This window comes from Vulpes vulpes, unplaced genomic scaffold (assembly GCF_048418805.1).
Source record: "Vulpes vulpes isolate BD-2025 unplaced genomic scaffold, VulVul3 u000000690, whole genome shotgun sequence".
Lineage (NCBI taxonomy): Eukaryota > Metazoa > Chordata > Mammalia > Carnivora > Canidae > Vulpes > Vulpes vulpes.
The window spans coordinates 397,641-409,786 of NW_027325818.1; the positions used below are offsets into that span (position 1 = coordinate 397,641).

Consider the following 12,146-nt stretch of genomic DNA (forward strand, 5'->3'; position numbering starts at 1 on the left):
CCCAAATAGGTGTCAAAAAAAATTTTTAGGGATGCCTGGGTGGCTCGGCGGTTGAGCATCTGCCTTTGGCTCAGGGCGTGATCCTAGTTCGGGGGTCGAGTCCCACATCGGGCTCCCTATGGGGAGCCTGCTTCTCCCTCTGCCTATGTCTCTGCCTCTCTCTGTGTGTCTCTCATGAATGAATAAATAAAATATTTAAAAAAAAAACAAAGGACTGGTATCAAAATATACAAAGAACTCTTAAAACTCATCAATAAAGAAAACAACAACCCGATTAACAAATGGGCCAAAGACCTTAATAGACACCTCACCAGAGAAGATAGACAAATGGCAAGTAAATGTGTGAAAATATGTTCACTATCTTGTCACTAAAGAATTGCAAATTAAAACAATGAGCTACCACTATATGCCTATTAGAATACTTAAAAACCAAAACACTGACAACACCAAATGCTGGCAAAGATGTGAAACAACAGGAACTCTCATTTGTTGCTGGTGGGAATGCAAAATGGTACAACCACTTTAGAAGACAAGTGGCAGTTTCTTCCAAAGGTATCACACATATGATCCAGCAATTGCACTCCTTGCTGTTTACTTTAATAAATTAAAAAACCCATGTCCATCCAAAAACCTGCATTTTAATATTTGTGGCCACTTCATTCATAATTGCCAACACTTGGAAGCAACCAAGATGTCCTTCAGTAGATAAGTGAATAAACAAACTATGGTACATCCAGACAATGGAATATTTTTCCACGTGAAATATAAATGAACTCTCAAGCCAAAAAGACGTGGAAGAAACTTAAGTGCGTACTGCTGAGTGAAGAAAGACAGTCTGTAAAGGCTGCATACCATATGATTCCAACTATATGCTGCACAGGATTTTCAGGGCAGTGAAACTACTCTGTATGATACTGGAATGGTGAATACATATCATTATACACTTGTCAAAGCTCATAGGATTGTACAACACCAAAAGTGAACCCTCATATAAACTACAGATTTTACTTCATAATAGTGTATCCAGGGCAGCCCGGGTGGCTCAGCAGTTTAGTGCCACCTTCAGCCCAGGGCCTGATCCTGGAGTCCCGGGATCGAGTACCACATCGGGCTCCCTGCATGGAGCCTGCTTGTCTCTCTGCCTGTGTCTCTGCCTCTGTGTGTGTGTGTGTGTCTCATGAATAAATAAAATCTTGTAAAAAAAATAAAAATTAAAAATAGTGTATCCATATTCATTTATCACCTATAACAAATGTACCATGCTAATGCAAAATGTTGATAATAGGGAACACTGCCTGTCAGGGGAGACAAGAGGCAGGAGGATGTGAAAACTCTTAGTACTTTCTGCTCAGTTTTTCTGTAAACCTAAAGCTGCTTTAAAAAATAAAGTCTAGGGATCCCTGGGTGGTGCAGCGGTTTGGCGCCTGCCTTTGGCCCAGGGCGCGATCCTGGAGACCCGGGATCGAATCCCACATTGGGCTCCCGGTGCATGGAGCCTGCTTCTCCCTCTGCCTGTGTCTCTGCCTCTCTCTCTCTCTCTCTGTGACTATCATAAATTAAAAAAATATATATTAAAAAAAATAAAATAAAATAAAGTCTAGGGGATCCCCGGGTGGTTCAGGGGTTGGGCACCTGCCTTCGGCCCAGGACATGATCCCTAGAGTCCCAGGATCAAGTCCCACGTCTGGCTCCCTGCATGGAGCCTGCCTCTCTCTCTGCCTGTGTCTCTGCCATTCTGTGTGTGTGTGTGTTTCTCATGAATAAATAAAATCTTTAAAAAATAAAAATAATAAAAAATAAAGTCTAATAATTAAAAAAAAAAAACAACTCAAGAGAGTACTCATCAGCACCTAGTGCTTGGTAAAGAATAGATACTCCATAAATGTTGATGGAATAAATACATGAACAAATGAATCAATCAGTTGGTGAATCAATGGAACCCAGGCCCTCAATTCAGTATTCCTTCTTCTATATCAGAGGTAGGATGATGATACAATATATTATCCAAACCAAGATATTTGAAGATGAAATGGGGTGTTGTGAGTATAAGTCAGAACTGTCCCAGAGATAACTCAGAGATCACAAACCCGGAGCCCATGAGCCACATCTTGCCTCCAAAATTGTTTTATTTGGACTCACCTACTGATATCTTAAAAAGTGTAAAGCAACTGTCCATATTTAACACTGTGGAAACTTTGCATAAAAATGGGAATTTCTGACTTTTCTTGGAAAATGGAAAGATCTGGTCACACTGGGCCTACTTTCCTGTACAGCAATAAATGTCTGGGATTGAGTCACAGCTGTTCTTCTCTTTGCCGCAAACCCCACCATTCCCTGTTGTATCTCCTACCCTAGGCCAAGTGTGAATTTCCATTTATCATTTCACTTACAATGCTTTGGTTTTATTTTCATTTGTAATAGAATTAAGAAGAAAGGGAACTATTTCTTATATTAATGTCATGATTCAAAATAAGAAAAACAAAAGATCAAGAAGGCTCCATACATCTTGCCCCCAGTCTGTTTGACTCACATACAGTGCATTCTTGGCCTCTATAAGCATTTGTGTTTGCCTCCTCTGGTCTGTACTCTGTGTCTCCCCAAGCCCCAGACCATGCTGGCCTTTAGAATTTTCTCAGGCTGCCACCCACTATTGGAAAAGCTAGACATGAGGAGGAAACAATGGGCATTATTTAAGCATACATTTTTATTGTTACCCAAACTCAGTATTGCTCATCATCAACTTTTGGCGGAAATTATTTCTGTTGTTTTTCTTAATTGCCTCCAAATGTAACTGGAGAGTTAGACAAAGCAGCAGAGTACAGCACCCACCTTTCCTTTCTGTGTACATGTGTTGTTGGAATTCTTGGACATGGAATTTTGTTTATCCATGCATTCACTCATTCATCAAGCTCTGGCTACACTTATAAGGACTCCTAGCTTCAGTATCCGGATTCCCTCTAGGTTTTCCTCAGTAAATGTAACATATCATTGCAAAGGCCCACATGGAGGTAGGAAAGTATGGATGGGGCACACTTAAGCTAAGGTGTTGGACTCTATTCATAGATAGTGAGGAGCTGCTGAAGGATTTTTGGAGCAGGGGAGGCATGTGATCACAACTAGCAATTGTATGGGGGACAGCTCCAGAGGCAGGGGCACCAGTGAAGAGGCAATAACAGTTCCCTAAGTGATGAGAGATGTGACTAAGTTGGAGACAGTGGAATGGAAAGGAGAAGACAGAGTTGAGAGGCATCTTGAGGTTAGGGTTGGCAACTCATTAGCTGTGAAGGAGGCTTGAACTAAGAGATGAAGAATCAAAGATTGTCCAGAGATGATGAGCTTCAGGCTTTAAAACACCAAAAACATGATCTGAAAAATTAACTTTTGTTTTGCAAGAGTTAAGAGAATGAAAAGACAAGTTACATACTGAGATGAAATATTTGCAAATCATATGTCTAACAACAGCTTTGTATCTATAATATATAAAGAACTCTCCAAACTCAACAGTAAAAAAAAAATCCAATTAGCAAAAGACATAAAGAGGACATACACAGGTGGCAAATAAGCACATGAAGATATTCAGTATCATTAGCCATTTGGAAAATGCAAATGGAGACCACAATGAGAGATCTCTACACACCTATTGGAATGGCCAAAATAAAAACTAGTGACACCACCAAATGCTGACAAAAGTGCTGGGAAATGGAGAGCCTGGGTAGCTCAGTTGGTTAAGCAGCCGAGTCTTGCCGAGCCTTGCTTTCAGCTCAGGTCATGATCTCAGGGTCCTGGGATCGAGCCCCAAGTCTGGCTCTGTGTTCATTGAGGAATCTGCTTGTGCATACTCTCTCTCTCTCTGCTTCTGCCCCTCCCCCTGTGCTCTCTCTCTCTCTCAAATAAATAATTTTTTTTTAAAAAAATGCTGGGAAACTAGATAGCCCATATATTGCTGATGGAAGTGCAAAATGGTATGACCACTTCAGAAAACTAATGGTATGACCACTCCAGAGAACAGTTTGACAGTTTTCAAACCAAACATACAGCTACCGTATAAATCAGCAACTGCACTCTTGGGCATTTATCCCAGAGAAATGAAAACTGTATTCACACAAAAACTCATACATAGATGGTCATAGCAGCTCTATGTGTAATAGCCCCAATCTAGAAACAATCCAGATGCCCTTCAGCACACGAATGGTTAAACAGACTCTGGTGCATCCAGACCATGGAATCCTACTCTGTAGTAAAAAGGAACAACAACTTAAATGAATCTCAAGGGCAGTATACTGCATGAAGAAAGCCAATCTCAAAAGGTTATATACAAAATTATAGAACTGAAGACCAGATTAATGGTTGTCAAAGGTTAGGGATTAAAGAGAAGTTACTGTAACCAGGTAGCATGAGGGATATCTTTATGATGATGGATTGAAGTTCTGTATCTTCTTGTGGTGGAGATTACACAAATGTATATGTGATAAAACTGCAGTGAACTATACACTTACAGACACATACACACGCACAAGTGTGTGTGTGTAAAACTGATGAAATCTGAATATGGTCTGTGATGTTGTGCCAATGTCCATTTCCTGGGTTTAATATCCAATAATCATCATGAAAGATGTTGCCACTTGGAGAAACTTGATGAAGGGTACCTCCTGATATCTTTTGCAACTTCCTATAAATCTATAATAATTTAATAATTAAAAGGTTAAGTACCCCTCAAAAAAGGAATAAACTGCTCATACTCCTAAAAGATTTCATGACAGGCACGGGCATTATACTGCACAAAAGAAGCCAGTCCTAAAAGGTTATACACTTTTTAAAAATTCCATTCACATGACATTCTCAAAAAAACAACATAGGGATGACTGGGTGGCTCGGTTGGTTAAGCATCTGCCTTCCACTCAGGTCATGATCCCAGGGTCCTGGGATTGAGCCACACATGGGGCTCCCTGCTCAATGGGGAGTCTGCTTCTCCCTCTCCCTCTGCCCCACCCACCTCCTCCCTGCTTGTGCTCTCTCTCTCACTCAAATAAATAAAAAATCTTTTAAAAATCATAAATAAATAAATAAATAAATAAATAAATAAATAAATAAAATCTTTTTTTAAAAAAAGGCAACACTTGGGACCCCTTGATGGCTCAGTGGTTGAGCATCTGCCTTCGATTTAGGACATGATTCCGAGGTCCAAGGATTGAGTCCCACATCAGGCTCCCTGTGAGGAGCCTGCTTCTCCCTCTGCCTATGTCTCTGCCTTCTTTCTCTCTGTGTCTCTCATGAATAATAAATAAAATCTTTTAAAAAATAAAAATGAAAATGAAAGGCAACACTTATAGTGATGGAGAATAGGTCAGTGATTGCCAGGTGGTAAGAGGCAAAGAAGAGGATGTGACTGCCAAGGGATAGCACAGGGAATTTTGGAGTGTAATGGGACTGTTCTGTGTCATGAATATGTGTGTTAAGAATCATAGACCTACACATACAAATCAAGTCAATTTTCCTACACGTTTAAAATAAAAAATATGGGACACCTGGGTGGCTCAGTGGTTGAGTATCTGCCTTTGACTCAGGGCGTGGTCCCAGGGTCCCGAGATTGAGTCCCACATCGGGCTTCCTGCATGGAGCCTGCTTCTCCCTCTACCTGTGTCTCTGCCTCTGTGTGTGTGTGTGTCTCTCATGAATAAATAAATAAAATATTTAAAAAGAATTAAAAATAAAACTAGAGGGCCACCTGGCTGGCTCAGTCAGAAAAGTATGCAGATCTTGATCTCAGGGTTATGAGTTCAAGCCCCATTTTGGGTATAGGAATGACTAAAAAAAAATAAATAAAACCTTAAATACATAAATGAGACTAGATAGGCAAGTGGGTGCTGATGTGTTTTTTCCTTTCCTTCCTCCATTTATTGAGCACCTGCTATGTGTGAGGCATTTTGCTAGACTTTGGTGATCAACCAAAAGTAAGACAGCCCAGGTCCCTGCCCCCATGGAGCATTCTTCCTGTTTAAAGGAGAAATTGTCAAGAGGGTCTGGAGCCCAGTGTTTGCCTGGGGAAGTGGGGCAAGGAGAAGGCTGTGGAGAAACCAAGTAAGCAAATTTTTCATTCCTAAAGCTTAGTCCTGTAGGATTTCAAGTGCTCACTGTTTCCTAAAAGACTCTTAGGCCTGAAGGCAGGGGAAAGCCCCTAGTTCATATTTCACAAGTGGTCACAAGAGAAAATGCTAGGAGGGTTGTGCCTAGCTAACACAGGAAGACAGTTGACGGTGGTGGAAGATTTGATGGTTAGTGAAGAGCAAACTCTAAAGTTGCCTGAATGTGTGTGTGCGCATGGGAGGGGCTTAAAACCGTTGTTTGTTTATCTCATGACTCTGTGGATTGGCATTTGAGCTGGGCTCAGCTGGGTGGTTCTTCTGCTGGTTTGGGCTGGGTTCACCCAGCACTGCCATCAGCTGGCTGCCAAAGGCCTTGCTCACTCGCTCACTCGTCCTGTGGGTAACTGGTGATTTCTAGGACAACTGAGCCATATGGCTCCATCCAGCAAGCTAGCCTGGGCTTGTTCATAGCTTGGGGTCTCTGGGTTCCCAAGAGCAGTAAGAGAACAAGCCCCAAAATGCGAGTACTTTTTTCTTAAAAACAAAACAAAACAGCTTTATTAAGGTGTAATTCACATATGTTACCTGAATTTGAATTTTGCTTTCTCTCCTGTTTTCAGGGAATCTGAAGCATGTGGTCTAGTTGACAAAAAGAGATCAGGTTTCCAGAGCCGAAGAGCAGTGCCTGTAATGAAGACAGTGTGTTTATGCGAGCAGTGTGTGGAATTTGTGACTGCAGGGGAAATTTGGAAGAAATTACTTCCTGAAACTTTCCAAGGGGCACCAAGTGGCAACTGGCCTCCTGGGGTGAGGCAGGCAGGCACCCCAGAGGCCTCAACTAGGCCTAGGGGAAGAGAGATTTCCAGCATTTAAAGTGTTTATTTTTTAAAAACACACAAATGCCGTTTTTAATCTTTGAAAATTATTTTTAAGCGAGTTGGGGAGGGGGTATTTTTATTTTCTTAAAGGAGACATCAGAAGCTGGAGAAAAGTGTAGAGCTTTGGTCACTAGTTTGCTGGGTTGGGGGAGTCAAGAGACAGGGTTTGGGCCTCAGGACTATCCAGATGGAATCTCAAGGGAGAAGGGACTGATCAGCAGACTGGGAGGTGGGGAGAAATCTGTGTTGTTTTTAGGATTATGAATCTATTTTGTTTTTTAATAAAATCTTTGAAAACCTACCTCTTTGTCCTATTTTCCTCATTTAGAGTGCCACTGACAACACAGAGCTCTAAATATTTTCTCTCACCCAAGTATCAAGAGTAACACTGCTGCTTCCATGTTTTGTTCTGCCCAGCCTGGGAGGCTGACTGAGTGCTGGATCCTACCCTCCACCCCCTCCCTCACTGAGGAACTAGTGCGTCCCCCTCTACATCCTGGTGACAAAAGTCCAAGCTCTGTCCAGTGCTGGGGCCCAACCAGGACTCCGGGAAATACTGGCTCTGCATCCCAGGAGGGGGCCCACCAGCACCCTGGGGAGGAGCTATCCCTTCCTGGGGAACTATTCGTGGACAGGAAAGGTATGCAGCATGCAGATCTAAGGAGAGGCATTTTGATGGATAGCAAGGAGATTTCTCCAATCAAGTGTAGATAAATAGCCCATTTAATGAAAATGGGATTCAGTTGTTACTGTAATCTGGGGGCGGGAAGAAGAGAAGGTGGCAAAATGGGGATGGGGAATAACGAGCGAGATGAGGAAGCAGAGCGACAGCAAAACTTCATGATTTTATCATTTGATTCACCGAATATTTATGAAGCTCGTCAACTACTGGGGCTAGGGGTACTGGGATAGGAGACAAGATCGCAGCCCCATCCTAGCTAGGAACTCCCAGACAGGACAAAGGAAGGAAAGAACCAGATCCCAACATATTTCGTACTCTGCTACCAACATAAATCCAGAGCTGTGGGAGCATTGAGGAAAGAGCAATGCGCCCTGCCAGGACAGCATCCCTGAGCATGTCAAAGGAGGTGATATTTGAGCCAGGCCTCGGAGGGTGATTTCTCCCGGCTTCGGAGAGGGGGATGGGCATTCTGCAGAAGGGAGTGGAAAAGGCCTTGACTGTAACCCAAATGGGAATAGCCAAGCTTTTATTAAATAGCATTGGGGCGCCTGATTGGCTAGGAATACCAGTCACTCCAAATGCCCACTATTCTAATTACACATTCTCAGCTTAAGGGCAGTTTTACTTATACCAAAAAGAAGGGGGACTTTAAAAAAGAAAGAAGAAGAAGAAGAAGAAGAAGAAGAAGAAGAAGAAGAAGAAGAAGAAGAAGAAGAAGAAGAAGAAGAAGAAGAAGAAGAAGAAGAAGAAGAAGAAGAAGAAGAAGAAGAAAGAAGAAGAAGAAGAAGAAGAAGAAGGAGGAGGCAGCCCGGGGGGCTCAGCAGTTTAGCGCCACCTTCGGTCCAGGGCGTGATCCTGGAGTCTGGGGATCGAGTCCCACATCGGGTTCCCTGCATGGAGCCTGCTTCTCCCTCTGCCTGTGTCTCTGCCTCTCTCTCTCTCTCTCTCTCTCTCTCTCTCTCTCTCTCTAAGAGTCAGGGAGGCACTGAATGGGGCAGTTGGGGGTGGGAGGAAGCCAAGGAAGGCAAAATGGGAATTCTGAATTTCTCACCTACAAGAGACCACCCAGCAAGGTTTGTTGTCCCAAAAGCTTGCTTGGTCCAGTTGCAGGCTCCCTCTGTCCCAATCCTTCCTAGTGGATCCACCAACAAGGCCATCACCCAAAGTCCTGTGAAGGCCTCAGTCCCAAGAGACAGACACCTGGTAAAGGGGTAAATGCTGGAGCTCCACTTTGCTTTCAAGGAGAACAGACCTGAATGAAAAGAAACTTTTTCCCACTGGACAGCCACAACCAACTTCTCCTTACCATAACTGACACTGCCAGTCTGAACCCCAGCTCTGAACCCGGTGCACCAGAGCCAGATGTAGCACTGACCCCCTGCTGACCTGTTCCTGAGAAGTGCTCCCACCTCGATGGCCTTCAAGATCCCTCTTCACTTGATTCTTGCTGAAAATCTTAGGCTAGGGGTCCCTGGCTAGCTCAGTTGGTAGATCACGAATGACTCTTAATCCTGAGGTCGAGAATTCGAGCCTCATGTTGAGTGTAGAGATTACTTATAAATAAGACCTTTAAAAAAAGTAGGCTAAAAATGATCCTATATATAGAACTGCAAAGACCTTTAAATTTTTTAAATTAAAATCAAAATACCCAGAGGTGGGCAGAGCATTCACTAAACCAGCAAGTGTTGCTGTACACAGGCTGAAGTCATCCAATTATGCACATTAACTATGTGCTGCTTTTGGTAAAACAATTATACCTCAGTAACACCCTAAAAAAAGAAAAGAAAGAAAGAAAATAAAAAGAAACTATTGCTCTGCTAAAAATTATCATAAGTGCATAAGGGTAAAAAAAGACTTGAAGGCAATATACCCAAATATTTACCGAAGTGGGCTTCTGTGGAAGAGGAAGGTGAAAGGATTGGTTTAAATTTTTATTCCTTCTACTTTTCAGTATTTTCCACATTTTCTCTAGTGAGCACATTCTAGTTTTATAATTGGAAAAATTTAAAAAAATTGTTCTGCAGGGAAAGTTACAGATCAAAGTAAATTCAAGACATCCACTGAAGAATAGTTTGTGCTCAGGCCCTGGGGTTGTTCTAACCACCCAGGAGGTTCTGAGCTGGCAAGGAAAATTGGTCAGGCTGGAGGGATCCTGATTTACAAGTGTATTTTTTATATATGGTGGCTTGAAGATGGGGCGGCTTTGTACCCAGGATGAACCTGCCTTCTTCCCTTCAGGAATCACCCTGAAAGGACTGGCCATAATAACCATAATTATAATGCAAAGCAAGCATTGGAATATACCCCATTTTACAAAGTGCTTTCTTTTGTATCAGGTCACTCTCCACCCCGTTGGGTGGGTATTATCATTCCCACTTTATAGATTAGCAAACTGAGGCTAGAAACTGCAAAGGAACTTGCCCAGTTGTGAGTGGCAGAGCCAGAAAGCAGACCCGGCTGAAATTACAAATTCCCTTCCCCTTTTTCCACTGCCTCACACCTAGCACCGCCGAAATATTTTAAGCTGTGACTTTGGAGTAAACAACTTTCTTATTGCCTCCAAAGTCCAAGCTGGACCAAGACACGCACTGCTCCCGGGCTCTCGCCACACAAGGACATCAGTTGTGTGCTTGTCAGCAAGTTACTTGACCTTTCTGGGTCTGTTTCCTTACATGAAGTGGGACAAAGAATTTCGACACTGTATGGGCTACTGTGAGTGCTTGGCGAGTTAGCACAGATGGAAGGATTTTGAAAAGAGTCAAAAGAGTCGGAAGCGTTGTATGCAGGGGGTCTGCCATGAAAATGGGCCTGGAAACAGGAAAACCCACTGCTCCTGGGATCCCCGCAGCCCTCCACTATCTCCAAGGCCTGTGCAGGGGCCAGAGAGACAGAGACAGAGGGTATAGTCCATGTCTGCAACTCAAGGGTTAACCATTTAAAGAAAGACATTTTATATAGATATATATTTATATGTATATGTATGTATTGGATATGCTTGAATTTGCATAAAGCATCTTTGGAAAGATACACAAGAAACTGGGGCACTTCAGTTGCCTCCAGGCAGGGAAACCAGGTGGAAGGTGGCAGAGGAATGAGAGAGACTTGCACTGTGTTCCTTTTTTGTACCTTTTGATTTTTGAACCATGTGAATGCATTACCTGGTCCAAAAAAAGTAAAAAAAATACTTTTTTTAAGCCAACGGAAAAATCCCAAGCCAGTTTCCCTTTGGGGGGCATGGATCTGCCTCTGCTGTATTCATTGTGAGTTGTCACAGAGAGGGCAGTATATTTCCAATTCTATATTTAAAAGACACTTTCTAAGGCAGAAAGACTTCTTTATAAGAAAATCAAATATTGTCATTCAGCAAAAAAAGAAGGAGGAAGAAGAGGAGGACAAGGAGAAGGAAGGGAAAGAAGGAAAGCAAAGAGCTTTCCTAGACACAGCAGGTTTTGACATCTCTAAGCCCCTGTGGCAGAAAGCTCCAGCAGCTCCTCCTCCCTAGCCTTTGCTCAGAACAAGCCTCCAAACCTCCTGCTCAATGCTGGGCCCCAAGCTAACTGACAGTGCCTTGGCAAGCATGCAGCAGATGCACTTCACCTTCAGAGTGCCTAGGTTTAAGTGCCTTCCCTGTCACTCACTAGCTACACAACATTGGCCAAGTAACTCACTACCTCTGAGCCTTATCTCCTCATCTATCAAATGGGCATAATACCTGTGCCTACCTCAGGGGGAGGTTTCAAGGGATCAAAGAGATAATGAAGGAAAGTACATTGTAGAGCACATATTAGATATCAGTATTAGACACTGTTACTGACCTTGATGTGAACCCAGTCCAGGCAGGAAATCTTCCTGAAGTTCCCTGGCTTTAGGGATTGTAGGGAAGGGATGCCTGGGTGGCTCAGTGGTTTAGCACCTGCCTTTGCCCCAGGGCATGATCCTGGAGTCCCAGGATGGAGTCCCACATCGGGCTCCCTGCATGGAGCCTGCTTCTCCCTCTGCTTGTGTCTGTGCCTCTCTCTGTCTTTCATGAATAAATAAATAAAATCTTTATTAAAAAGAAAAAAGAAAAAAAGGGAATTGTAGGGAAATAGGATGCAAATTTGTGTGGCTGTGCATTTGCACATTCTTCTGGGGCAAGGAGCCATAGCTAATTTTCATATTCTCAACACTCAAGGGTTGCTTTTGTTTTTTTAAAAAAAAAGGTTTTGTTTATTTATTTTGAGAGAGAAAATGTGTGTGAGCAGGGGGAGGGGCAGGGGGAGAAAGAGAAAAAGAAACATGGCGCTCCATCCCATGACCCCAAGACCACGACGCGGAGAACACAAGCTGAGCTGGTATGGAGAGTTGGGCACCTAACCGACTGAGCCACCCAGGTGCCCCACTCAAGGGGGTTTTTATGATTCCTCAAAGGGATGAGATCTACAGATGCAGAGGTAAAGACAGACATAAGTAGAGCCTTGCAAGACAGGGGCCTTTCACCTCAGGGTCTCTGCACACACTAGT

At 43.1% G+C, this 12,146-nt stretch overlaps 1 protein-coding gene across 3 annotated transcripts in view; it reads left to right on the top strand.

The window, feature by feature from the left end:
• HDAC8 (histone deacetylase 8) overlaps window positions 1–7,262 on the top strand; it is a 220,873-nt gene extending 213,611 nt beyond the window's left edge. For 2 of the 3 annotated variants that reach the window (XM_072746342.1, XM_025982838.2), the window contains one exon: window positions 6,704–7,262. In XM_072746342.1, the coding sequence (XP_072602443.1) occupies window positions 6,704–6,726 (23 nt within the window). In that variant the 3' untranslated portion in view covers window positions 6,727–7,262. The remainder of the gene's footprint in view (window positions 1–6,703) is intronic. The other variant, XM_072746350.1, reaches the window with a different exon arrangement.
• Window positions 7,263–12,146: the final 4,884 nt, after the last annotated feature.